Genomic DNA, 26,824 nt, shown 5'->3' on the forward strand with positions numbered 1-26,824 from the left:
TATGTTGGAGCGGTTGTGTGAGCAGCAGGCAGCAGTAATGGAGTACCAGCTGACAATGATCCAAAGCACACCGCCAGGGCAACGAAGGAGTGGCTTCGTAAGAAGCATTTCAAGGTCCTGGAGTGGCCTAGCCAGTCTCCAGATCTCAACCCAATAGAAAACCTTTGGAGGGAGTTGAAAGTCCGTGTTGCCAAGCGAAAAGCCAAAAACATCACTGCTCTAGAGGAGATCTGCATGGAGGAATGGGCCAACATACCAACAACAGTGTGTGGCAACCTTGTGAAGACTTACAGAAAACGTTTGACCTCTGTCACTGCCAACAAAGGATATATTACAAAGTATTGAGATGAAATTTTGTTTCTGACCAAATACTTATTTTCCACCATAATATGCAAATAAAATGATAAAAAAACAGACAATCTGATTTTCTGGAATTTTTTTTCTCAGTTTGTCTCCCATAGTTGAGGTCTACCTATGATGTAAATTACAGACGCCTCTCATCTTTTTAAGTGGTGGAACTTGCACTATTGCTGACTGACTAAATACTTTTTTGCCCCACTGTATACTGTGTATATATATACAAACATATCAATTAGTAAGTTAATCACCTGGAGAGAAAGCCGGCTGGCAAGGGAGCAGACAGAAAGCACATGGTAGCAGCCATCTTGTCAGTGTCCGTCTGTCGTCAATAGTCAATAAAGTCAGTTGAAAGTACAATCGCGCATGCAGAGATTGCCACGTGACGCGTGCGCGGGTCGCGCTATGAATTGTGTCTAGCAGCACAGGCCCAAAACAAAGCCGCAAAAGCGCGGGCGCCGTCACCTAGCAACACCAGGATCAGACAGACAGTAAAATACAAACACATAATGAATTTGTTAGCGTACGCGCAGTATATCTGTTATCAACATAAAAAAGGTGAGCCTGAGCGACTATATTGCAATTATTCATTGATATAAATAGATTGAATAATATATGGACTAAACATAGAAAGATAGCACAGAAAATATCAACTATGAGGCTAATATGCATCGGCAATGATTGCGATACACAGAAGCACAAAATGGCTAAAAAATTAAATGAATTAAATTAATAAAGAAGGGTGAAAAGCATGTGAAGGCACAAATTATTGAAAAAGAAAGAAAATGAAAAAAATATATAACATAAAAAAATGAAACATATATAGAGTACAGACCAAAAGTTTGGACACACCTTCTCATTTAAATACTTTTCTGTATTTTCATGACTCTGAAAATTGTAAATTCACACTGAAGGCATCAAAACTATGAATTAATACATGTGGAATTATATACTTAACAAAAAAGTGTGAAATAACTCAAAATATATCTTATATTCTAGGTTCTTCAAAGTAGCCACCTTTTGCTTTGATGACTGCTTTGCACATTCTTGACATTGTCTTGATGAGCTTCTAGAGGTAGTCACCGGGAATGATTTTCACTTCACAGGTGTGCCCTGTCAGGTTTAATAAGTGGGATTTCTTGCCTTATAAATGGGGTTGGGACCATCAATTGGGTTGAGCAGAAGTCTGGTGGATACACAGCTGATAGTCCTACTGAATAGACTGTTAGAATTTGTATTATGGCAAGAAAAAAGCAGCTAAGTAAAGAAAAACAAGTGGCCATCATTACTTTAAGAAATGAAGGTCAGTCAGTCCGAAAAATTGGGAAAACTTTGAAAGTGTCCCCAAGTGCAGTTGCAAAAACCATCATGCACTACAAAGAAACTGTCTCACATGAGGACCGCCCCAGGAAAGGAAGACCAAGAGTCACCTCTGCTTCTGAGAATAAGTTTATCTGAGTCACCAGCCTCAGAAATCGCAGATTAAAAGCAGCTCAGATTAGAGACCAGGTCAACACCACAGAGTTCTAGCAGCAGACACATCTCTACAACAACTGTTAAGAGGAGACTTTGTGCAGCAGGCCTTCATGGTAAAATAGCTGCTAGGAAACCACTGCTAAGGACAGGCAACAAGCAGAAGAGACTTGTTTGGGCTAAAGAACACAAGGAATGGACATTAGACCAGTGGAAATATGTGCTTTGGTCTGATGAGTCCAAATTTGAGATCTTTGGTTCCAACCACCGTGTCTTTGTGCGACGCAGAAGAGGTGAACGGATGGACTCTACATGCCTGGTTCCCACCGTGAAGGAGGACGTGTGATGGTGTGGGGGGTGCTTTGCTGGTGACACTGTTGGGGATTTATTTAAAATTGAAGGCATACTGAACCAGCATGGCTACCACAGCATCTTGCAGCAGCATGCTATTCCATCCGGTTTGCGTTTAGATGGACCATCATTTATTTTTCAACAGGACAATGACCCCAAACACACCTCCAGGATGTGTAAGGGCTATTTGACCAAGAAGGAGAGTGATAGGGTGCTACGCCAGATGACCTGGCCTCTACAGTGGTTTGGAGTGAGCTGGACCGCAGAGTGAAGGCAAAAGGGCCAACAAGTGCTAAGCTTCTCTGGGAACTCCTTCAAGATTGTTGGAAGACCATTCCCGGTGACTACCTCTTGAAGCTCATCAAGAGAATGCCAAGTGTGTGCAAAGCAGTCATCAAAGCAAAAGGTGGCTACTTTGAAGAACCTAGAATTAAGACATCATTTCAGTTGTTTCACACTTTTTTGTTAAGTATATAATTCCACATGTGTTAATTCATAGCTTTGATGCCTTCAGTGTGAATTTACAGTTTTCAGAGTCAAGAAAATACAGAAAAATCTTTAAATGATAAGGTGTGTCCAAACTTTTGGTCTGTACTGTATATAATAAAGTTAATGAAAATAAATATAAAAAAATAATAATAAAATAATAATAAAGAGATAGATGATGTAATAGAGTAAGATAACACAGAACCACATGAGAATATTTAATAACTATCACACTGTATAATGCATACTGAATCTTTATTGAACCATTAGGCAAAATACAAAAATACAAAAAAGAAACCCGAAAGTCTCCTTCAACAAACTGCCCGAGACTAAACATGACTTTATAAATAGATGAAAAAGGTCAAAATGCAGGGAAAAAAATCTGAAACAAATCGAGGAGGCTGGCCCATGACAATACATGGTACATATACATAAGTCTCAAGTCGTACTGAACTGCCAATCATCCACGATTAATGATCCAGAATATAGGAAACAAACACTTGTTAGATAAGTGTCGGACCCAGCTGAACAATTAGAATAAAGGAAAACTCAAAAAAACATAAATGAAGATATGGTACTGTGAATAGACGCTTCAGGAAAGAGATCTGATGACTAGAAAATAAGGCCGGGTTCACATTGCGTTTACAGCAGCCCGTTCAACACATACGTTAACGGGCTGCTGATGCAAGTGCCGGTATGGCAGCACGCTAGCGCAGATAGAGCATCTGCTAGCTCTATCTGCGCTAGCAGTGACGGACTAGGAAACGCTGCAGCCCGCGTCTCAGGGTCCGTCACTCAATGACGGCACATCCCTAGCGCACGCCCATTGTGCGATGCATCCCACATAGGAATTAATGGCGGCCTTAACGGACTACGTTACACCGTGTTTATGCCGCGGTGTAACGTAGTCCGTATAACGGGCGCCCATAACGCAATGTGAACCCAGCCTAATTCTCTGATGAAAATAGCCATAATACTCCAAGCAAGCACCAAGGTGAGAGTAAGATGTAAATCCTCTCCAGGGAAAGTGAATGTGCTTCCATCACAGAACAACGAATACCAATGTCTACTGGTCCAGGGTATATCTAAAAAAAATAGAAATAGAATAGAGATGAGCCATATAACTAAACAAAAAGACATATAATTATGGTGTGTATTTTAACCATAGAACCCAGAAAACGAGAATTCCTCCTTTAGACCTCCAGGGGACATGCTCTTTAAATTGAAAATCCAACGGGACTCCCGGCGAAGGAGGTCCTTAGTTGGATTCCCACCCCGAATGTTGCCAATAACCTGGTCCACCATCATTACACGTATTTTGTGATGTCTACTCCCATGGTGTTCTATATTGGAAATGTGCTGCTGAATTCTGCGTTTGATTTCTTGGCTACTTTGTCCCACATACTGTATATCTTTGGGCATTGACAGATAAGAATATATATCACACTAGATGGTGGCCTGATCCTAACGCATCGGGTATTCTAAAATATGTGGACAGAACTTGTTCAGTAAACGTGACTAAACTATGTGGCACTGTGACTGACAGAACTTGTTCAGTAAACGTGACTGAACTGCGTGGCACTGTGACAGACAGGACTTGTTCAGTAAACGTGACTGAACTACGTGGCTCTGTGACTCACAGAACTTGTTCAGTAAACGTGAGTGAACTGCATGGCACTGTGACTGACAGAACTTCTTCAGTAAACGTGACTGAACTGCGTGGCACTGTGACTGACAGAACTTGTTCAGTAAACGTGACTGAACCACGTGGCACTGTGACTGACAGAACTTATTCAGTAAACGTGACTGAACTGCATGGCACTGTGACTGACAGAACTTGTTCAGTAAACGTGACTGAACTGCGTGGCACTCTGACTGACAGAACTTGTTCAGTAAACGTGACTGAACTACGTGGCACTGTGACTGACAGAACTTGTTCAGTAAACGTGACTGAACTACGTGGCACTGTGACTGACAGAACTTGTTCAGTAAACGTGACTGAACTGGGTGGCACTGTGACTTACAGAACTTGTTCAGTAAACGTGACTGAACTATGTGGCACTGTGACTGGCAGAACTTGTTCAGTAAACGTGAGTGAACTATGTGGCACTGTGACAGACAGGACTTGTTCAGTAAACGTGACTGAACTGCATGGCACTGTGACTAACAGAACTTGTTCAGTAAACGTGACTGAACTGCGTGGCACTGTGACTGACAGAACTTGTTCAGTAAACGTGACTGAACTATGTGGCACTGTGACTGGCAGAACTTGTTCAGTAAACGTGAGTGAACTATGTGGCACTGTGACTTACAGAACTTGTTCAGTAAACGTGACTGAACTATGTGGCACTGTGACAGACAGGACTTGTTCAGTAAACGTGACTGAACTGCATTGCACTGTGACTGACAGAACTTGTTCAGTAAACGTGAGTGAACTATGTGGCACTTTGACTTACAGAACTTGTTCAGTAAACGTGAGTGAACTGCATGGCACTGTGACTGATGGAACTTGTCCAGTAAACGTGACTGAACTACATCACACTGTGACTGACACACTATGACTGCGCCTGTCGCTGATTGATCGTGTGCGGCTGGCGCGACCAATCAGGGACGCGGGATTTCCATTACAAACAGACAGAATTAGACAATATAGTAGATTCCTCGAGCGACAGTTTGAATAAGGTTTAAAGTGCCTGGAAACATTGGGAGGGTAACATTATCAGCTGCAACCATGTAGGGGCAAATATTGCAACCACCACATGGAAATGACTCCGTGAGGTGATTCCCCGTGCCCAATCTAGTGGTTGGTCGTTAGTTGATTCTCTTTCTCGTTTCCAGTTCGAGCGTTTCCGGTCTTTGGCTCCGGAGGCAGAAACCATCGGTTTGGATTGCCCAGCGGACCTTTGGCTCGTGGCATCGGGGATGCTGAAGATCTGATAAGGTCGTCGTTGGCTCCCAAAACATGGGAGGCTTATCAGATGGCTTGGTCTTCTTGGGAAGGGGTCTTGGCATCCTGCCCGGGTGGAGGTAATGCTGATGATCAGGTGGGGATTTTGTTGTCCTGGATTAGCCGTGGTTTGGATGAGGGTTGGTCGTGGGCGAAGGTATCACGCTTGCTGGCGGCTTTGGCGTTTGGTTTCAAATTGAGGGGGCAGTGTGATTTGTCTAAAGCTTTCCTGGTGAGGCAAGCCGTAAAAGGTTTCCGGAGACAATATGGTAGGTTGGATTCCCGGCGTCCCGTGTCTTTTGCGATGTTGGAGCGATTGGGTGAGATTTTGGGGGACTGTTGTGGGTCACTGTTTGAACAACGTCTTTTCAGTTTGGCTTTCTCGTTGGCATATTTTGGTGCAATGAGAATTAGTGAACTGGTGTCTCCTAATAAGTATACAGCTGGGGGAGTTTTGGCAAGGGATGTTCTCTTGTCTGAAGGGCGTGTGGAGTTCTGGTTGCGTCGATCCAAGACGGATCAGATGGGGCGCGGTAGAAAAATTGAGTTGGGTGCGGTAGTTGGTTCACTGATGTGCCCAGTTAGTTGTTTGAAAAGTTTTTGGGGGCTAGGGCCTCGCAGGGAGGGATCTTTACTTTGTCATGAGGACGGTTCTGCTTTGTCAAGATATCAGTTTCAGATGATTTTCAAGAGAGCGCTTGATGTATTGGGGTTGGATGATTCGCGTTTTACTCCTCATTCCTTTCGGATTGGGGCAGCTACGGATGCGGCTGCGGGAGGTTTGGATGCGGAGGCTATCAAGCGTATTGGGAGATGGAAGTCGAATAGATATCGCAGTTATGTTAGGTGTTAAGTGGGGGTGTGTGTTTTCGTCCTGGAAAGGTTCGTTTTGATAAATCGCGGTCTTTAGGTGGTGGATTGAACTTTGTGTTTGTATTTTTAGGTTCCTTACCGTTTTTGGTGTGGATTTTCGGCCATTCCTATGTGCATTGGGGAGCCCGGCGCGCTGACGTACGGTCGAAGGGTAGACAACTCGGTTTCGATCGGTCGGTAGCAGTGGTCCGGTGGATTGGTTTTAGAGGTTTGTCCTGGAACAGGGTGCTGAAGGAGATCAATGCTGCGGTAGTTTTGGACAGGTCACCGTAGATTTTGGTGCTACACGTGGGAGGTAATGATTTGGGTATGCGCCCATTTAGAGAACTAATTAAGGACATCAAGCAGGACTTGTTGCGGTTGTGGCGGTTATATCCGGGGATATCGGTGGTCTGGTCGGAGATTGTACCGCGAAAACGGTGGAGGAATATGCGGTCCTTGGAAAAACTTAATAAGGCCAGGATCAAGGTCAACAGAGCGGTGTCCGCGTTTGTGGCCAGGAATGGTGGAGTAGCCGTAAGGCATTTTGAGTTGGAAAAAGGTGACGGGGCGTTCTGGCTGGCAGACGGTGTGCTTCTGAATGCCGTTGGGATTGATTTTTGGGCACTTGGGCTGCAGGAAGGTGTGGAGAAGGCCATAGCGTTTCGGAGTGGTGGGGTCTCAGGTCTTTAAGGTTTCAAAGTCCCTCGTTGTGGTGGCTGGGGGGAGTCCTTGGAGTTGATGGAAATTGGGTTGGGGGGATTCATTGGCTTATGGCTCCCCGTTATTTTGTGTTAAAACTGGTTTTGGATCTGGTGACTTGGGGGGTTCCGGCGGGGGTGGTCGGTTCCCCGGGAATTGTAACGTGAACAGGGAACCCGCTGGGGTTTTGGTGCTCCTGAGCCAGGCGGTATCGGCTGGGAGTAATTTGGTTTTGGTAACGTTCACGTTGTGCTGTGTGTTTGATCACCAGATCCATGGGAGCTCCAAGGACCCCTCCTAGTTTAAAGTTATTGGATGTTATAATTTATTATGTTTGTTTGTATTTAAATAAAAAGGCTGCAGTGGCCGACATTATTCCAAAAGAATATGTAGTTTGAGTCTTTATTTAGGGGTAAGAGGGCATGGGTTATGGGGGGGGGTTATTAAAAGGGAAGGTTTGTGCTGTTTATCTACCCCAACTGCTCGACATTACCAGGGTCAAGAGCTAGAGGCTGAGTCAGCAAGGAAAGCCAAAACTTTTTCCTGCTGTTCCGGCTTTAAAAGCGGTTTTCCTACTCCCAGATAAGGGAGCCTTTGAGGCCTTGTGTAGCCAGACGATGACGCTGGCTCAACACCTCGAGCCTTATGTGCTATTTTGCTTTTTCCACTACCACCATCATTACCAGCTGGCAACGACCGCCCACGGCCTCTTCCACCAGACTTCCTCATTTTTGGGAAAATGTAACCAAAATAACAACCGTTATATGGTACTATAAAACAAGGTAGGTGTATATAAACTTGTTGAGAATTTAAATCTCCCTTTTTTGGGGGGGAGACTGCACCTAAACTCAGGCCCAGTGTATTTCACTACACAATGTAAGTGGCAGAACGTGGCTGGAAGATATACGACAAACAGAACTGACGTAGATCCACTTAGTGCCAATTTAAATCTCCCTTTTTTGGGGAGGAGAATACACCCAAACTCAGGCCCAGTGTATTTCACTACACAATGTTAGTGGCAGAACGTGGCTGGAAGATATATCAAAAAATACAAGGACTGTAGTACAATTTCAATCTCCCTACAATGAGCTCAGGACAAGTTTGGCAGCCAGCAATAAAAAGGACTGCTGCACACAAAAGTGTGGAGTGGTCAAATAAACAAGATAACTGTGCAGAAAGGAGCAACAGGATTTTTGCTTTTCAAAAAGCAGTTGGTTTGCACAGCGGCGTACAAACAGCAATGCAGCTATCAGGGAGCCTTATAAGGCAGCCTAATAAGCTACAGAGCTGATGCACAAAAATATAAACTCCACTGTCCCTGCAAAGAAAAGGTGGTGTTGGACAGTGGAAATCGCTACAGCACAAGCAGTTTCGGGGTTAATCTTCCCTCCCTAACTATATCCCTTCTTCTGATGCAGCTGCAGCAACCTCTCCCTATGCTAAGATCGGCAGAAGTAAGATGGCGGTCGGCGTGCATGCCCCTTTATAGCCCCTGCGTCGCCGCAGAAAGCAAGCCAATCACTGCAATGCCCTTCTCTAAGATGGTGGGGACCAGGACCTATGTCATCACGCTGCCCACACTCTGCATCCTCCTTCATTGGCTGAGAAATTGTGCTGAAAACGTCATACGAAACACGACTTTGGCGCGCTGATCGCCGACCTCGTGGCCGATCCCACATTAGGATTGGGTCGGGTTTCATGAAACCCGACTTTGCCGAAAGTCGGAGATTTTTCAATTTGTCCGATCCTTTTCACTCAACCCTAATTATCACTCTGTTTTCGTGAAATATCTAATGTTTTCATCCCTTGACCAAGGCATTGCACTATTTAACGCTTTTCAGCAGTAGAGAAATCCTTTTTATTTCTCATATTGCTTGAAACCTGTGGCCTGCTTGATAATGTGGAACATCATTTTTAAGTAGTTTTCCTTTAATTAGAATCACCTGGAAAACTAATTATCACATGTGTTTAAGATTGATTTCAGTGAGCCATTGAGCCCTGAGACACAATACCATCCACGAGTTTCTTTGAAAAACAAAACAATTAAATCTTTATGACACTTAAATCCAATTTGCATAATAATTTGGAACATGGTGTAGACCTTTATGGCCTGCCTCTCTGGAACAGAAACATTATATAATAGCCCCATTGAATATTAGATAATGGCCCCATCAATAAGATTAATAGCACAATCATAAGGACTATGAGGAAGGAGGTCTTGACACCCCTGTTCTGAAAACACATCCCCGAAGTCAGACAGGTATTCCGGCAGAGACCGGGTATCCACCCTGGCTAACCGGGTGCCCAACCAGTGTCCTTGACAATACTCGCTCCACTTTACCACCTCCCGAGTCTGTCAGTCCACTACAGCATTGTTCAGCATACGCCAAGGTAGTTCAAATGCCACAGGAGAGGGCAAACTATCTAGCACATAACACTTGATTAATTCTGAGTGCATTGCCCCTATCAGCAGATGTATCATTCGAATGACCTGAGTAAAATACCCCTGGCTCAAGGGTACAGAGTCAATGGCAATTGTGGGCATAGACTAGACAGTTTATGTGTCTTGAGACCCTTGTCCTGGACGAACCTGGCATTAATCTGATAAAACACTGCCTCACTGTCTAGAAAGGCTTAAATAACCACTTTAATTTTACCAAAATGGATCTTGGCTGGTAAAAAAATTGTGACCTTACCACAGAGGAAATATATACACCTGGGTTGTTAACTTACCCACAACCCGGGCTCCTTACTTTTCTCGTGGCTGTTTGCGGTTATGTATGGAAGGACAAGTACCCACAAAACGATCCTTCTCACCAACAAAACACACTTCCCCTGTATGCCAAACTGCAGTGGGACAAATAAACAAGCCATTCCCGCCAAATGCATTGGTTCTTTGGTTGAGTAAGCCCTAGGTTCCCTTGACCCCGGATCCCTCGAAAATTGGGGTGTCTGTTTATGTCTCTGCTGAAGACGGCAGTCCACCTGGATAGCCAGAGACATGGCCGCCTTCATCCTTTACCCTCACAGAAAGCCCTTGACAGAACTGGACCACCTACGAGACTCGGAGCAATACACCTCCACTGTCCGGTCTCCCTGCGGAAGCTCACAGTTTAGATTCGGCCAGAGAAACAAGGTCGGGGTCATCGTATATATGACCCAGAGCCTGAAAAAAAATCCTCAACCGTCTGAAGAGACAGAGTCACACGGAATACAAAATGCCCAGGCGATCCCCACCCATTGCTCCTCGGTACCTGAGTAGTGATTATGTAATATAAAATAAAGTTTACAGGTTTCCCTGAAAACAACAAACATCCCAACTCCTAGAGAACCTATCTGGCAATGTGATCTTGGGCTCAACTAAGGGTTGCCCGAGAGCCCTAAGCCTGAAGTGTTAGGGGTTGCCAAACAACTGGGCGCAAGTCTGCCAAGCTGAGTGGCTGCACTTAACCTGTCAGAGCAGCCGCCGGATCCATGATGGATCAAAAAAGTTATGGGCCAGTGTTAATGTCACGAAATACCTTGTGACTGTGGGCGCTAACCAGGTCCCTAAAAATAGGGGAGCTCTAGACTATCCCTGTTTCCTTGGATTACTTTTGAAGAATGAGACACCTGGTTCACGTGCTTTGCTGTGCTCCTATATCAACCCTTATCTGTTCCCTCCCCCACCCAGGAAGGTGAGAAGCCAAAGTGTGTAGGAGAACACTAACCAGACAAACAAGGGAAGACGGACAGAGATAAATGAAAATAAGAATCTTATAAAATACACTCATTAAACAACAGAGTGGAACACACGGGAGTAAAAGGAAGGAGAAACCAAGTAGGAGAGGATGAGGATGTGCACACAAAAAAAACTGAGCAACAATAACAAATCTCCAAACAAGAACTACACCTCCAACTCCAAACCAGGCAGTGAGAGCTAGCACTGACAATTCCAAAGGTGATCATGTATAGTAGAGGGGAGTGGCAAACATTAAAGAGCTGACAGATTGACCCTTGCACTGCCAGCAAGGAAAAAACCTGCACCATTTAATAAGATGGTGAAGTACTTCTAGTACCAGTAGAGGGTGAAACGTACGTCTTTATAGGATCTAGAATGCTACAAAGGCCCATACAGGGCTCATGGATTCTGTTATTGTGGATATACAGTATGTACTGGATTTATCATATCTGGACTTGGCTTCAGGACACACATTACAATGTACGGCACTGTATATGACACATAATCAGTGTCTGGCCCACGAAGAACCATCTCCAGAACCCCACTTTTCAACTACGTGCAAATGTGACATTATCCTTAATCACAAATTTGTATAACAATGAACTGGGTAGATTGTTCAATTAATAAGATGCTGCCTGTGTCCGTACATAATGATTCAATTATAAAGTGTCAAGTGCTGCTTATATAAGAGGGTGGTGACCCATTCGTGCACGTGGGCCCACCGGAGGAGCCAGTCCAAGCCTGCATATAATTTATGATGTCCTTTAGGAGCTGTTAGTGCACTTCGGTGTATGCTGAGTTCGGTAGAAGAAGCTGTCGACCAGATGATCATTTATCCGACAACTATGAGGCTTTACAATGCATGGAGGAAGAGTGGAATTGTAATGTACAAAGAACAAATGGCTTTTCTTATCTAAAATTGACATCGTATTCGCTTATCTTAATAAAACTCATGCTGGAATAAAATGCAAAAAGGAGCATACAAATTTGCAACAATGTACTCGGCAAGCTGTGACTGCCTTTCTCGGTACATTATCTACCTTACCCTACATAAAAAGAATATTCCAAATAGAAAATGTTTGGCCATTTCCACAGAAAGATTTGGTTTCCGTAAGTTTTTCATGTGTAGGAGGCCCCACTAACGCTCATTAGAGCAGTCTATACTTCAAAATGTATTCACTATCGTTTGGACAACTTTTCTCAGGAGCTTTCAGATTTTAGGAAAAGAGGCGTTCTTGAAAAATGTGCAACTGTTTCCATAGTTTTTTCACCCCTACATACAGTTCTTATTTCTCTTTCAATCCCAGATAAATGCTGCTATAAAACAACAGCAGACATTAACCCCTTAGCGACCGCCGATACGCCTTTTAACGGCGGCCGCTAAGGGTACTTAAACCACAGCGCCGTTAATTAACGGTGCTGTGGAAAAAGTAAATAGCGCCCCCCAGAGTCGGATTTTCTCCGGGGTCTCAGCTGCCGGGGGTAGCCGAGACCCCAGAGAACATGATTCGGGGGGTTTTTAACCCACCCCGCATTTGCGATCGCCGGTAATTAACCGTTTACCGGCGATCGCAAAAGAAAACGCGATCTCTTTTTAATTTCTCTATCCTACGATGTGATCGCACATCGGAGGATAGAGAAAAGGGGTCCCAGGTAGCCCCCCAATACTTACCTATCTCTCCCGATGCTCCTCGTGGCTCCCGGTGGGCGCCGCCATCTTGAAAATGGGCGCATGCGCAGTGCGACCACCGGCCCCGCGAGAATCTTTGGGGTCTCGGCTCCGGGGGTAGCCGAGACCCCAAAGAGCATGATCGGGGGTCGGTTTTAGCGACCCCTGTTTTGCAATCGCCGGTAATTAACTGTTTACCGGCGACCGCAAAAAAAAAAAAAAAAAAAGCTAAGTGTAATTCTCTGTCCTCTGATGTGATCGCACATCAGAGGACAGAGAAATAGGGGGATTCGGGGACCCTGCCATACTCACCTGTGTCCCTGGATCCTCCTGCTGCTCCTCCTGGCCGCCGGCATCTTCTGGGCAAAAGAAAATGGCGGGCGCATGTGCAGTGCGCCCGCCATCTGTCTCCATCTGCCGGCCGGCAGGAGAAGAGCAGTTGGGGCTAAAATTAGGGTTAGGGGTAGGGTTAGGGGTAGGGCTAGGGTTAGGGGTAGGGTTAAGGCTAGGGTTAGGGCTAAATTTAGGGTTAGGGTTGGGGCTAAATTTAGAGTTAGGGTTGGCGCTAAATTTAGGGTTAGGCTTCTTTCACACGTCGGTACGGGGCCGTCGCAATGCATCGGCTCGACATACCGACGCACGTTGTGAAAATTGTGCACAACGTGGGCAGCGGATGTAGTTTTTCAACGCATCCGCTGCCCAATCTATGTCCTGGGGAGGAGGGGGCGGAGTTACGGCCACGCATGTGTGGTCAGAAATGGCGGATGCGACATACAAAAAAACGTTACAATGAATGTTTTTTTGTGCTGACGGTCCGCCAAAACACTGATCCAGTGCACTACGGACGCGACGTGTGGCCATCCGTCACGATCCGTCGGCAATACAAGTCTATGGGCAAAAAACACATCCTGCGGGCACATTTGCAGGATCTGTTTCTTGTCCAAAATGACGGATTGCGACGGATGCCAAACGACGCAAGTGTGAAAGTAGCTTTAGGGTTAGGGTTGGGGCTAAAGTTAGGGTTAGAGTTGGGATTAGGGTTAGGGTTTGGATTAGGGTTGGTATTAGGGTTAGGGTTGGCATTAGGGTTACGCTTGGGATTAGGGTTAGGTTTGGGATTAGGGTTAAGGTTAGGGTTGTGATTAGGGGTGTATTGGGATTAGGGTTAGGTTTGAGGTTAGTGTTGAGATTAGGATTAGGGGTGTGTTGGATTTAGGGTTTTGATTAGGGTTATGGTTAGGGTTGACATTAGGGTTGTTTTGGGGTAAGGGTTGGGATTATCGTTAGGGTTAGTGATTAGGATTATGGATCGGGTTGGGATTAGGGTTAGGGGTGTGTTGGAGTTGGGTTGGAGCTAGAATTGGGGGGTTTCCACTGTTTAGGTACATCAGGGGGTCTCCAAACACGACAGCCAATTTTGCGCTCAAAAAGTCAAATGGTGCTCCCTCCCTTCTAAGCTCTGCCGTGCGCCCAAACAGTGGGTTACCCCCACATATTTGGCATCAGCATACTCGGGATACATTGGATAACAACTTCTGGGGTCCAATTTCTCTTGTTACCCTTGTGAAAATAAAAACTTGGGGGCTACAAAATCCTTTTTGTGGAAAAATATATATATATATTTTTTTTATGACTCTGCATTATAAACTTCTGTGAAGCACTTGGGCATTCAAAGTTCTCACCACACATCTATATAAGTTCCATGGGGGGTCTAGTTTCCAAAATGGGGTCACTTGTGGGGGATTTCTACTGTTTAGGCACATCAGGGGCTCTCCAAACGCGACATGGCGTCCAATCTCAATTCCAGCCAATTCTACATTGAAAAAGTAAAACGGCACTCCTTCTCTTCCAAGCTCTGCGGTGCGCCCAAACAGTGGTTTACCCCCACATATTGGGTATCAGCGTACTCAGGAGAAATTGCACAACAACTTTTCTGGTCTAATTTCTCCTGTTACCCTTGTGAAAATAAAAATTTGTGGGCAAAAAGATCATTTTTGTAGAAAAAATGCGATTTTTTTTTTTTCACGGCTCTACATTATAAACTTCTGTGAAGCACATGGGGGTTCAAAGTGCTCACCACACATCTAGATAAGTTCCTTAAGGGGTCTAGTTTCCAAAATGGGGTCACTTGTGGGGGGTTTCTACTGTTTAGGCACATCAGGGGCTCTCCAAACGCGACATGGCGTCCAATCTCAATTCCAGCCAATTCTACATTGAAAAAGTAAAACGGCGCTCCTTCACTTCCAAGCTCTGCGGTGCGCCCAAACAGTGGTTTACCCTCACATATGGGGTATCGAGAAATCGCACAACAACTTTTGTGGTCTAATTTCTCCTGTTACCCTTGTGAAAATAAGAATTTGTGGGCGAAAAGATCATTTTTGTGTAAACAAAAGCGATTTTTTATTTTCACGGCTCTACGTTATAAACTTCTGTGAATCACTTGGGGGTTCAAAGTGCTCACCACACATCTAGATAAGTTCCTTAAGGGGTCTAGTTTCCAAAATGGTGTCACTTGTGGGGGGTTTCCACTGTTTAGGCACATCATGGGGCTCTGCAAACGCAACATGGCGTCCAATCTCAATTCCAGCCAATTCTGCATTGAAAAAGTCAAACGGCGCTCCTTCACTTCTAAGTTCTGCGGTGCGCCCAAAAAGTGGTTTACTCCCACATATGGGGTATTGGCGTATTCAGGAGAAATTGCATAACAAAATTTATGGTTACATTTCTGTTTTTACACTTGTGAAAATAAAAAAAATGGTTCTGAATTAAGATGTTTGCAAAAAAAAGTTAAATGTTCATTTTTTCCTTCCACATTGTTTCAGTTCCTGTGAAGCACGTAAAGGGTTAATAAACTTCTTGAATGTCGTTTTGAGAACCTTGAGGGGTGTAGTTTTTAGAATGGTGCCACACTTCATTATTTTCTATCATATAGACCCCTCAAAATGACTTCAAATGAGATGTGGTCCCTAACAAAAAAATGGTGTTGTAAAAATGAGAAATTGCTGGTCAACTTTTAACCCTTATAACTCCCTAACAAAAAAAAATTTTGTTTCCAAAATTGTGCTGATGTAAAGTAGACATGTGGGAAATGTTATTTATTAACTATTTTTCGTGACATATCTCTCTGATTTAAGGGCATAAAAATACAAAGTTTGAAAATTGCAAAATTTTAAAAATGTTCGCCATATTTCCGTTTTTTTCATAAATAATCGCAAGTAATATCGAAGACATGTTACCACTAACATGAAGTACAATATGTCACGAAAAAACAATCTCAGAATCAGCGGGATCCATTGAAGCGTTCCAGAGTTATAACCTCATAAAGTGACAGTGGTCAGAATTGCAAAAATTGGCCCGGTCATTAAGTACCAAATTGGCTCTGTCACTAAGGGGTTAAACAGTTCTTGTATCTTTCACATCCACATTCTGGCTGTATTTTGCAACCATATTTAATTTGTATTTTGTCTGAATATATAACTAAAAATTAACAGAACACAAACACTAAAGAGCTGGCGACGGAGAAGAATATCCGACTTCTCTTTTTATCCCGCGGTCACCACTCACCTGGGCGGTGATCTGTAGGGGTCTCGTCTTTACACCGCTGACCGCCCCTCACATTAGGGGTCTCCTCTTTACACCGCTGATCGCCCCTCATATTAGGGGTCTCCTCTTTACACCACTGATCGCCCCTCATATAAGGGGTCTCCTCTTTACACCGCTGATCGTCCCTCATATTAGGGGTCTCCTCTTTACACCGCTGATCGCCCCTCACATTAGGGGTCTCCTCTTTACACCGCTGATCGTCCCTCACATTAGGGGTCTCCTCTTTACACCGCTGATCGCCCCTCACATTAGGGGTCTCCTCTTTACACCGCTGATCGCCCCTCACATTAGGGGTCTCCTCTTTACACCGCTGATCGCCCCTCACATTAGGGGTCTCCTCTTTACACCGCTGATCGTCCCTCACATTAGGGGTCTCCTCTTTACACCGCTGATCGTCCCTCACATTAGGGGTCTCCTCTTTACACCGCTGATCGCCCCTCATATTAGGGTTCTCCTCTTTACACCGCTGATCGTCCCTCATATTAGGGGTCTCCTCTTTACACCGCTGATCGTCCCTCATATTAGGGGTCTCCTCTTTACACCGCTGATCGTCCCTCATATTAGGGGTCTCCTCTTTACACCGCTGATCGTCCCTCACATTAGGGGTCTCCTCTTTACACCGCTGATCGCCCCTCACATTAGGGGTCTCCTCTTTACACCGCTGATCGCCCCTCACATTAGGGGTCTCCTCTTTACACCGCTGATCGCCCCTCACATTAGGGGTCTCCTCTTTACACCGCTGATCGCCCCTCACATTAGGGGTCTCCTCTTTACACCGCTGATCGCCCCTCACATTAGGGGTCTCCTCTTTACACCGCTGATCGTCCCTCACATTAGGGGTCTCCTCTTTACACCGCTGATCACCCCTCATATTAGGGGTCTCCTCTTTACACCGCTGATCGTCCCTCACATTAGGGGTCTCCTCTTTACACCGCTGATCGCCCCTCACATTAGGGGTCTCCTCTTTACACCGCTGATCGCCCCTCACATTAGGGGTCTCCTCTTTACACCGCTGATCGCCCCTCACATTAGGGGTCTCCTCTTTACACCGCTGATCGCCCCTCACATTAGGGGTCTCCTCTTCACACCGCTGATCGCCCCTCATATTAGGGGTCTCCTCTTTACACCGCTGATCGCCCCTCATATTAGGGGTCTCCTCTTTACACCGCTGATCGCCCCTCACATTAGGGGTCTCCTCTTCACACCGCTGATCGTCCCTCATATTAGGGGTCTCCTCTTTACACCGCTGATCGCCCTTCACATTAGGGGTCTCCTCTTTACACCGCTGATCGCCCTTCACATTAGGGGTCTCCTCTTCACACCGCTGATCGCCCCTCATATTAGGGGTCTCCTCTTTACACCGCTGATCGCCCCTCACATTAGGGGTCTCCTCTTTACACCGCTGATCGCCCCTCACATTAGGGGTCTCCTCTTCACACCGCTGATCGCCCCTCATATTAGGGGTCTCCTCTTTACACCGCTGATCGCCCCTCACATTAGGGGTCTCCTCTTCACACCGCTGATTGCCCCTCATATTAGGGGTCTCCTCTTTACACCGCTGATTGCCCCACACATTTCTCTTTGGACCATTAATATTGTTCAGATCTTTTTCCGGATCCAAAATCTGCAAAACAAATATTGTAAAAGTCCCCGATGATCGGAGAAGTCCCTGGGGTTGTCCTTTTACTGGAGAGAACTGAGGAGACACAGACGGGACTGACATCGTTATTACATACAGAGAATTATAGGCCGTGTGTATTTAGTCCTGACTATTACCTGGTGATGTGCGGGGCCGGTGCTCCTCCATCATCACCTCCTGGTACCGATCCTTGGGTCCTTCTAGATACTCCCATTCCTCCATGGAGAAATAGACGGTGACGTCCTGACACCTTATAGGAACCTGACACACAATGATACCGTCATCACCCAGAATCCTCCAGTGCTGTCCTGTATAATGTCCCAGCATTCCCAGCAGCGTCACCTCTCCAGTCAGCAGCTCAATCATCTTGTTGGCGAGTTCTAGGATCTTCTGGTCATTGATCTCCTCATGTATCTGGGAGTGAGGTGGAGGCTCCAGGATTGGGCTCAGGGTTCCTCCCCGTCCTTCAGACACAGGGGCCTGACAGCGATCACTAGAGATCTTCACTACTATGTAATCCTGAGTGTGGAGACATTAATAATATCACTACAGACATCTCCAGAGTCCATCACCTCTCCGGTCATATCCCCTGTTATTCCCATAGATAAAGAGGTCATGTGATGACATCAGAGCCTCTCTCCTCTCCGGTCATATCCTGTTATTCCCATAGATAATGAGGTCATGTGATGACATCAGAACCTCTCACCTCTCCGGTCACATCCCCTGTTATTCCCATAGATAATGAGGTCATGTGATGACATCAGAGCCTCTCACCTCTCCAGTCATATCCCCTGTTATTCCCATAAATAATGAGGTCATGTGATGACATCAGAGCCTCTCTCCTCTCCGGTCATATCCTGTTATTCCCATAGATAATGAGGTCATGTGATGACATCAGAACCTCTCACCTCGCCGGTCACATCCCCTGTTATTCCCATAGATAATGAGGTCATGTGATGACATCAGAGCCTCTCTCCTCTCCGGTCATATCCTGTTATTCCCATAGATAATGAGGTCATGTGATGACATCAGAACCTCTCACCTCTCCGGTCATATCCCCTGTTATTCCCGTAGATAATGAGGTCATGTGATAGACTCAGTCTGCTGAAAATCATCTTTTAACTTCCATCTTTTAAATTACATCTTTTTAATTATGATTCTGAATTAGACTGAATTCTAGAATGCATTTGGCTACTCATCACTACTACAATATTATCATCATCTGCACCATCTAATCGAGCTGTTCTCCTCTTCCCACAGGTATGCACTGACTTTACCCAGCTCTCCCTGGCTCCAGAATATCTCTGTATACTGCATTGATTTTCCATGGTATGCACTGACTTTACCCAGCTCTCCCTGGCTCCAGAATATCTCTGTATACTGCATTGATTTTCCATGGTATGCACTGACTTTACCCAGCTCTCCCTGGCTCCAGAATATCTCTGTATACTGCATTGATTTTCCATGGTATGCACTGACTTTACCCAGCTCTCCCTGGCTTCTGAATGTCTCTGTATATTGCACTGACTTTTCTATGCTTCCCCTGGACCTGAGTGTCTTGGTGCAGCACATATAATCCTTTTAGTATGCTTTCTTACCTATGAGCTTGTTTCCATGACCTGTTTTCATGTATCCCATTGTGTGATCCTGGCATCTCTTTGAGTGGTCAGTCTTACCCCTCCCTCACTTTATGACCTTTGCTTAACTCTCTACATCTGGTCTCCCATACCCAGCCACCCCCTCATTCACACCTGATTGCCCTTAACTGGGGATATATTCACATGCAGGAGTCTGCTATAGACTCAGTCTGCTGCAAATCATCTTTTAAATTACATCTTTTTAATTATGATTCTGAATTAGACTGAATTGGACTGGAATTGACTGGAAGGTAACAGAACACCAACCACTACAATGTTTCGGTTTCTTTTCTCTTTCACCCCCATACTACTTTCCTTCTTACAATCTCCTGCAATCCCTCCTCCTAGTAAGGAACTAGTCATTTCTTCCTCCATACTCCCCAGCCATCTCACCTTCCCCTCAGAACTGTTCCTCCACATACAATCCTTTTTATCCAGACACACACGGCCAATCATGTCCTATCCTGCTCCCACCTTCTAATGATCTGTCTGTTACTCCTCATTGCTGGTGACATATCCCGGCCCTCCCCAATTCATCCCCACACTCGTTTCTAACCCCCTGCCACGATCCTCCGCACGTTTTCCCAACCACGACAACCTCATACCCATTCATCCAGCCCCCACTCCCCCGCTCCCCCTACTTGGAGCACTATGGAACGCACGCTCCATCTGCAACAAACTGCCATTTATCCATGACCTCTTCATCACCAACAAACTCTCCTTCCTCGGCCTCACTGAAACCTGGCTCACCCCCTCTGACTCGGCCTCTCCAGCTGCGCTCTCCTATGGCGGATTCCACCTCTCTCACACCCCTCGCCCCAGCAACAAACGCGGTGGAGGAGTTGGCTTGCTCCTGTCCGACACCTGCTCCTTTACTCCAATCCCGCTACCACCCTCCGCTACTCTTCCCTCGTTTGAGGTGCACTCTGTCCGCATCTATTCCCCCTCCAACCTCCAGCTGGCTGTCATCTACCGCCCCCCAGAACTAGCCATCTCCACCTTTCTCGACCACTTCACCACCTGGCTACTTCATTTCCTCTCTGTTGACATCCCCACTATCATCATGGGTGATTTCAATGTCCCCATTGACACTTTCACCTCAGCTACCTCTAAACTTTTATCACTGACTGCCTCCTTTGGCCTCACTCAATGGTCCTCTGAGGCCACTCACAAAGATGGCCACACGCTGGACCTCATCTTCACCCGCCTCTGCTCCCTTACTAACCTCACTAACACACCCCTCCCCCTGTCTGACCACAACCTACTGACATTCTCGTCCCTCTCCTCTCCTAGTGTGCAACCCCCACTCCACAAACTCACTCACCCTCGCAGAAATCTCAAACATCTCAACTTACAATCACTCTCTGAGTCCCTTCTCCCTCTCACAGACATAGCCTCCCTTCATGACACAGATGCTGCTGCCACTTTTTATAACACCACAATAACAACAACACTCGATTCGGCCACCCCACTCATGCATAGTAAAACTCGTACAATTAACAGGCAGCCCTGGCTGACCAGCCTGACCAAAGAATTGAGACGGGCTTCCAGGATTGCTGAGCGGAGATGGAAGCGATCCCACTCTGCCGACCACTTCACTGCATACAAGCAGTCCCTCGCCAGCTTCAAGTCTGCGCTCACTGCCGCAAAACAAACTTACTTCTCATCCCTCATATCCTCCCTGTCCCACAACCCTAAACAGCTTTTCAACACTTTCAATTCTCTACTCCGTCCCCCCGCACCTCCTCCCTCCCCCCTCATTTCTGCTGATGACTTCGCCTCTTTCTTTAAACAGAAGATCGACACGATCAGAGAAAGCTTTGGCCCACAGCTCCCACTGCCCCTCTTAGCTGCTCAACCCTGCTCCTCCAAAACCAGCTTCTCCACCATGACAGAAGATCAGCTCTCCACCCTCCTGTCAAGATCACACCTCACCACCTGCACGCTTGACCCGCTCCCATCCCACCTCATCCCTAACCTTTCCACGGTCTTCATCCCAACCCTAACACACCTCTTCAACCTCTCACTCACAACAGGTGTCTTTCCCTCATCCTTCAAGCATGCCAAGATCACACCCATCCTCAAAAAGCCCTCCCTCGACCCATCCTCTGTGTCTAGCTATCGCCCAATATCTCTTCTCCCTTATGCCTCCAAATTGCTGGAGCAACACGTCCATCTTGAACTGTCCTCCCACTTCTCCTCCTGCTCCCTCTTTGATCGGTTACAATCAGGCTTCCGTTCCCATCACTCAACTGAAACTGCCCTAACTAAAGTCACCAATGACCTACTAACTGCCAGGAGCAAGCGACACTACTCTGTCCTCCTTCTCCTGGACTTGTCTTCTGCCTTTGACACTGTAGACCACTCCCTTTTGCTACAAATCCTCTCATCCCTTGGCATCACAGACTTGGCCCTTTCCTGGATCTCGTCATATCTGACAGACCGAACATTCAGTGTCTCCCTCCCCCACACCACCTCCTCACTTCGCCCCTTGTCAGTCGGTGTTCCTCAAGGCTCTGTTCTAGGACCCCTACTCTTCTCCATCTACACTTTCGGCCTGGGACAGCTCATAGAATCCCACGGTATGCAGTACCATCTCTACGCTGACGACACGCAGATCTACCTCTCCGGACATGACCTCTCCTCCTTGCTTACCAAAATCCCGCACTGTCTGTCTGCCATTTCAGCCTTCTTTTCTGCTCGCTTTCTACAACTGAACATGGACAAAACAGAATTCATCATCTTTCCCCCATCTCACTCTACCCCTCCACCAGACCTATCCATCAATGTCAATGGCTGCTCACTATCCCCAGTCCCACACGCCCGGTGCCTCGGGGTGATCCTCGACTCTGCCCTCTCTTTCAAGCCACATATCCAAGCCCTTGCCTCCTCCTGTCGTCTCAAACTCAAAAATATTTCCCGGATCCGTGCTTTCCTTGACCGCAACACTGCAAAAACGCTAGTGCATGCCCTTATCATCTCCCGCCTCGACTACTGCAACCTCCTACTCTCTGGACTCCCCTCTAGCACTCTGGCACCACTCCAATCCATCCTACACTCTGCTGCCCGACTAATCCACCTGTCCCCCCGCTATTCCCCAGCCTCTCCCCTGTGTCAAGCCCTTCACTGGCTTCCTATCGCCCAGAGACTCCAGTTCAAAACCCTCACACTGACATACAAAGCCATCCACAACCTGTCTCCTCCATACATCTGTGACATGGTCTCCCGGTACCTACCTACACGCGACCTCCGATCCTCCCAAGACCTCCTTCTCTACTCCCCTCTCATCTCTTCTTCCCATAACCGCATCCAAGACTTCTCCCGTGCTTCCCCCATACTCTGGAACTCTCTACCCCAACACATCAGACTTGCGCCTACCATAGAAACCTTCAAAAAGAACCTGAAGACTCATCTCTTCCGACAAGCCTACAGCCTGCAGTGATCCTCAACCTACTGAACAGCCGCACAGCCAGCTCTTCCCTCTCCTAGTGTATCCTCACCCACCCCCTGCAGACTGTGAGCCCTCGCGGGCAGGGTCCTCCCTCCTTATGTACTCGTGTGCCTTGTTATCTGCTCATGTTTAATGTATTTGTCTATATTTGCCCCGTATTCACATGTAAAGCGCCATGGAATAAATGGCGCTATAAAAATGTATAATAATAATAATAATAATAATGTGATGACATCAGAGCCTCTCACCTCTCCGGTCATATCCCGTTATTCCCATAGATAATGAGGTCATGTGATGACATCAGAACCTCTCTCCTCTCCGGTCATATCCTGTTATTCCCATAGATAATGAGGTCATGTGATGACATCAGAACCTTTCACCTCTCCGGTCATATCCCCTGTTATTCCCGTAGATAATGAGCTCATGTGATGATATCAGAGCCTCTCACCTCTCCGGTCATATCCCGTTATTCCCATAGATAATGAGGTCATGTGATGACATCAGAGCCTCTCACCTCTCCGGTCATATCCCGTTATTCCCGTAGATAATGAGCTCATGTGATGATATCAGAGCCTCTCACCTCTCCGGTCATATCCCGTTATTCCCGTAGATAATGAGCTCATGTGATGATATCAGAGCCTCTCACCTCTCCGGTCATATCCCGTTATTCCCATAGATAATGAGGTCATGTGATGACATCAGAGCCTCTCACCTCTCCGGTCATATCCCGTTATTCCCATAGATAATGAGGTCATGTGATGACATCAGAACCTCTCACCTCTCCGGTCATATCCCGTTATTCCCATAGATAATGAGGTCATGTGATGACATCAGAGCCTCTCACCTCTCCGGTCATATCCCGTTATTCCCATAGATAATGAGGTCATGTGATGACATCAGAGCCTCTCATCTCTCCGGTCATATCCCGTTATTCCCATAGATAATGAGGTCATGTGATGACATCAGAACCTCTCACCTCTCCGGTCATATCCCGTTATTCCCATAGATAATGAGGTCATGTGATGACATCAGAGCCTCTCACCTCTCCGGTCATATCCCGTTATTCCCATAGATAATGAGGTCATGTGATGACATCAGAGCCTCTCTCCTCTCCGGTCATATCCTGTTATTCCCATAGATAATGAGGTCATGCGATGACATCAGAACCTCTCACCTCTCCGGTCATATCCTGTTATTCCCATAGATAATGAGGTCATGTGATGACACCAGAGCCTCTCACCTCTCCAGTAAGATGGAAGATTATCTCCAGGGTGAGGTTTATTATCCTCTCCTCCATCTTCTTCTTCTCTCTATCCATCCTTGGTGGGTGAACCAGTAAAATTATTTGACATTAAAAGAACTAACGGACAGGATTATTCAGTGCAAGACCCTGAGTAGAAAAAAAGATGAACCAATATAAAAACATACCGAAAATCTTATGGAAAAATTACAATTACTGGAGATAATCCGATGCTGAAGTTGGTTTCTTATTTGGCAATTTCTTTTCTTTCTTTACCCCTTCATGACCCAGCCTATTTTGACCTTAATGACCTGGCCGTCTTTTATAATTCTGACCACTGTCCCTTTATGAGGTAATAACTCAGGAACGCTTCAACGAATCCTAGCAGTTCTGAGATTGTTTTTTGTGACATATTGGGCTTCATGTTAGTGGTAAATTTAGGTCGATAATTTTTGCGTTTATTCGTGAAAAAAATGGAAATTTGGCTACAATTTTGAAAATTTTGCAATTTTCAAATTTTGAATTTTTATTCTGTTAAACGAGAGAGTTATGTGACACAAAATAGTTAATAAATAACATTACCCACATGTCTACTTTACATCAGCACAATTTTGGAACCAAATTTTTTTTTTGCTTGGAAGTTATAAGGGTTAAAATTTGACCAGCGATTTCTCATTTTTACAGCAAAATTTACAAAACCATCAGTTTGAGGGGTCTATATGGCTGAAAATACCCAAAAGTGACACCATTCTAAAAACTGCACCCCTCAAGGTGCTCAAAACCACATTCAAGAAGTTTATTAACCCTTCAGGTGCTTCACAGCAGCAGAAGCAACATGGAAGGAAAAAATGAACATTTAACTTTTTAGTCACAAAAATTATGTTTTAGCAACAATTTTTTTATTTTCCCAAGGGTAAAAAGAGAAACTGGACACCAAAAGTTATTGTACAATTTTTCCTGATTACACCGATGCCCCATATGTGGGGGGGAACCACTGTTTGGGCGCACGACAGGGCTCGGAAGGGAAGGAGCGCCATTTGACTTTTTCAATGAAAAATTGGCTCCAATCTTTAGCGGACACCATGTCGCGTTTGGAGAGCCCCTGTGTGCCTAAACATTAAAGCTCCCCCAAATTTGACCCCATTTTGGAAACTAGACCCCCCAAGGAGCTTATCTAGATGGATAGTGAGCACGTTGATCCCCCAGGTGCTTCACAAATTGATCCATAAAAATGAAAAAGTACTTTTTTTTCACGAAAAAATTCTTTTAGCCTCAATTTTTTTCATTTTCACATGGGTAACAGGATAAAATGGATCCTAAAATGTGTTGGGCAATTTCTCCTGAGTACACTGATACCTCACATGTAGGGGTAACCACTGTTTGGGCACACGGCAGGGCTCGGAAGGGAAGGAGCGCCATTTGACTTTTTGAATGAAAAATTAGCTCCAATCGTTAGCTGACACCATGTTGCGTTTGGAGAGCCCCTGTTTGCCTAAACATTGGAGCTTCCCCACATGTAACCCCATTTTGGAAACTAGACCTCCCAAGGAACTAATCTAGATGTGCGGTGACCACTTTAAACCCTCAAGTGCTTCACAGAAGTTTATAACGCAGAGCCGTGAAAATAAAAAATCATTTTTCTTTCCTCAAAAATTATTTTGTAGCCCACAATTTTTATTTTCACAAGAGTAACAAGAGAAATTGGACCCCAAAAGTTGTTGTCCAGTTTGTCCTGAGTACGCTGATACCCCATATGTGGGGGTAAACCACTGTTTGGGCACACGTTGGGGCTCAGAAGGGAAGTAGTGACTTTTGAAATGCAGACTTTGATGGAATGGTCTGCGGTCGACACGTTGCGTTTGCAGAGCCCCTGATGTGCCTAAACAGTAGAACCCCCCCACAAATGACCCCACTTTGGAAACTAGACTCCCCAAGGAACTTATCTAGATATGTGGTGAGCACTTTGAACCCCCAAGTGCTTCACAGAAGTTTACAACACAGAGCCGTGAAAATAAAAAATCATGTTTCTTTCCTCAAAAATGATGTTTTAGCAAGCAATTTTTTATTTTCACAAGGGTAACAGGAGAAATTGGACCCCAATAGTTGTTGCCGAGTTTGTCCTGAGTACGGTGATACCCCATATGTGGGGGTAAACCACTGTTTGGGCACACGTCGGGGCTCGGAAGGGAAGTAGTGACTTTTGAAATGCAGACTTTGATGGAATGGTTTGTGGGCGTCATGTTGCGTTTGCAGAGCCCCTGATGTGCCTAAACAGTAGAAACCCCCCACAAGTGACCCTACTTTGGAAACTAGACCCCCCAAGGAACTTATCTAGATATGTGGTGAGCACTTTGAACCCCCAAGTGCTTCACAGACGTTTACAGCGCAGAGCCGTGAAAATAAAAAATCATGTTTCTTTCTCAAAAATGATGTTTTAGCAAGCATTTTTTTATTTTCACAAGGGTAACAGGAGAAATTGGACCCCAATAGTTGTTGGCGAGTATGTCCTGAGTACACTGATACCCCATATGTGGGGGTAAACCACTGTTTGGGCACACGTCTGGGCTCGGAAGGGAAGTAGTGACTTTTGAAATGCAGCCTTGATGTAATGGTCTGCGGGCGTCACGTTGCGTTTGCAGAGCCCCTGATGTGCCTAAACAGTAGAAACCCCCCACAAGTGACCCTACTTTGGAAAC

At 45.7% G+C, this 26,824-nt stretch overlaps 1 protein-coding gene across 4 annotated transcripts in view; it reads right to left on the reverse strand.

The window, feature by feature from the left end:
- Positions 1 to 2,905: 2,905 nt before the first annotated feature.
- LOC138656345 (gastrula zinc finger protein XlCGF66.1-like) overlaps positions 2,906 to 26,824 on the reverse strand; it is a 324,260-nt gene continuing 300,341 nt past the window's right edge. For 2 of the 4 annotated variants that reach the window (XM_069743689.1, XM_069743690.1), the window contains exons 2-4: positions 24,129 to 24,278; positions 17,938 to 18,319; positions 2,906 to 3,752 (exon numbers count right to left, since the gene is read on the reverse strand). In XM_069743689.1, the coding sequence (XP_069599790.1) occupies positions 3,544 to 3,752; positions 17,938 to 18,319; positions 24,129 to 24,206 (669 nt within the window). In that variant the 5' untranslated portion in view covers positions 24,207 to 24,278 and the 3' untranslated portion in view covers positions 2,906 to 3,543. The remainder of the gene's footprint in view (positions 3,753 to 17,937; positions 18,320 to 24,128; positions 24,279 to 26,824) is intronic. The other 2 variants (XM_069743691.1, XM_069743692.1) reach the window with 2 other exon arrangements.

Source organism: Ranitomeya imitator, unplaced genomic scaffold (genome assembly GCF_032444005.1).
Source record: "Ranitomeya imitator isolate aRanImi1 unplaced genomic scaffold, aRanImi1.pri SCAFFOLD_317, whole genome shotgun sequence".
NCBI classification, from domain to species: domain Eukaryota; kingdom Metazoa; phylum Chordata; class Amphibia; order Anura; family Dendrobatidae; genus Ranitomeya; species Ranitomeya imitator.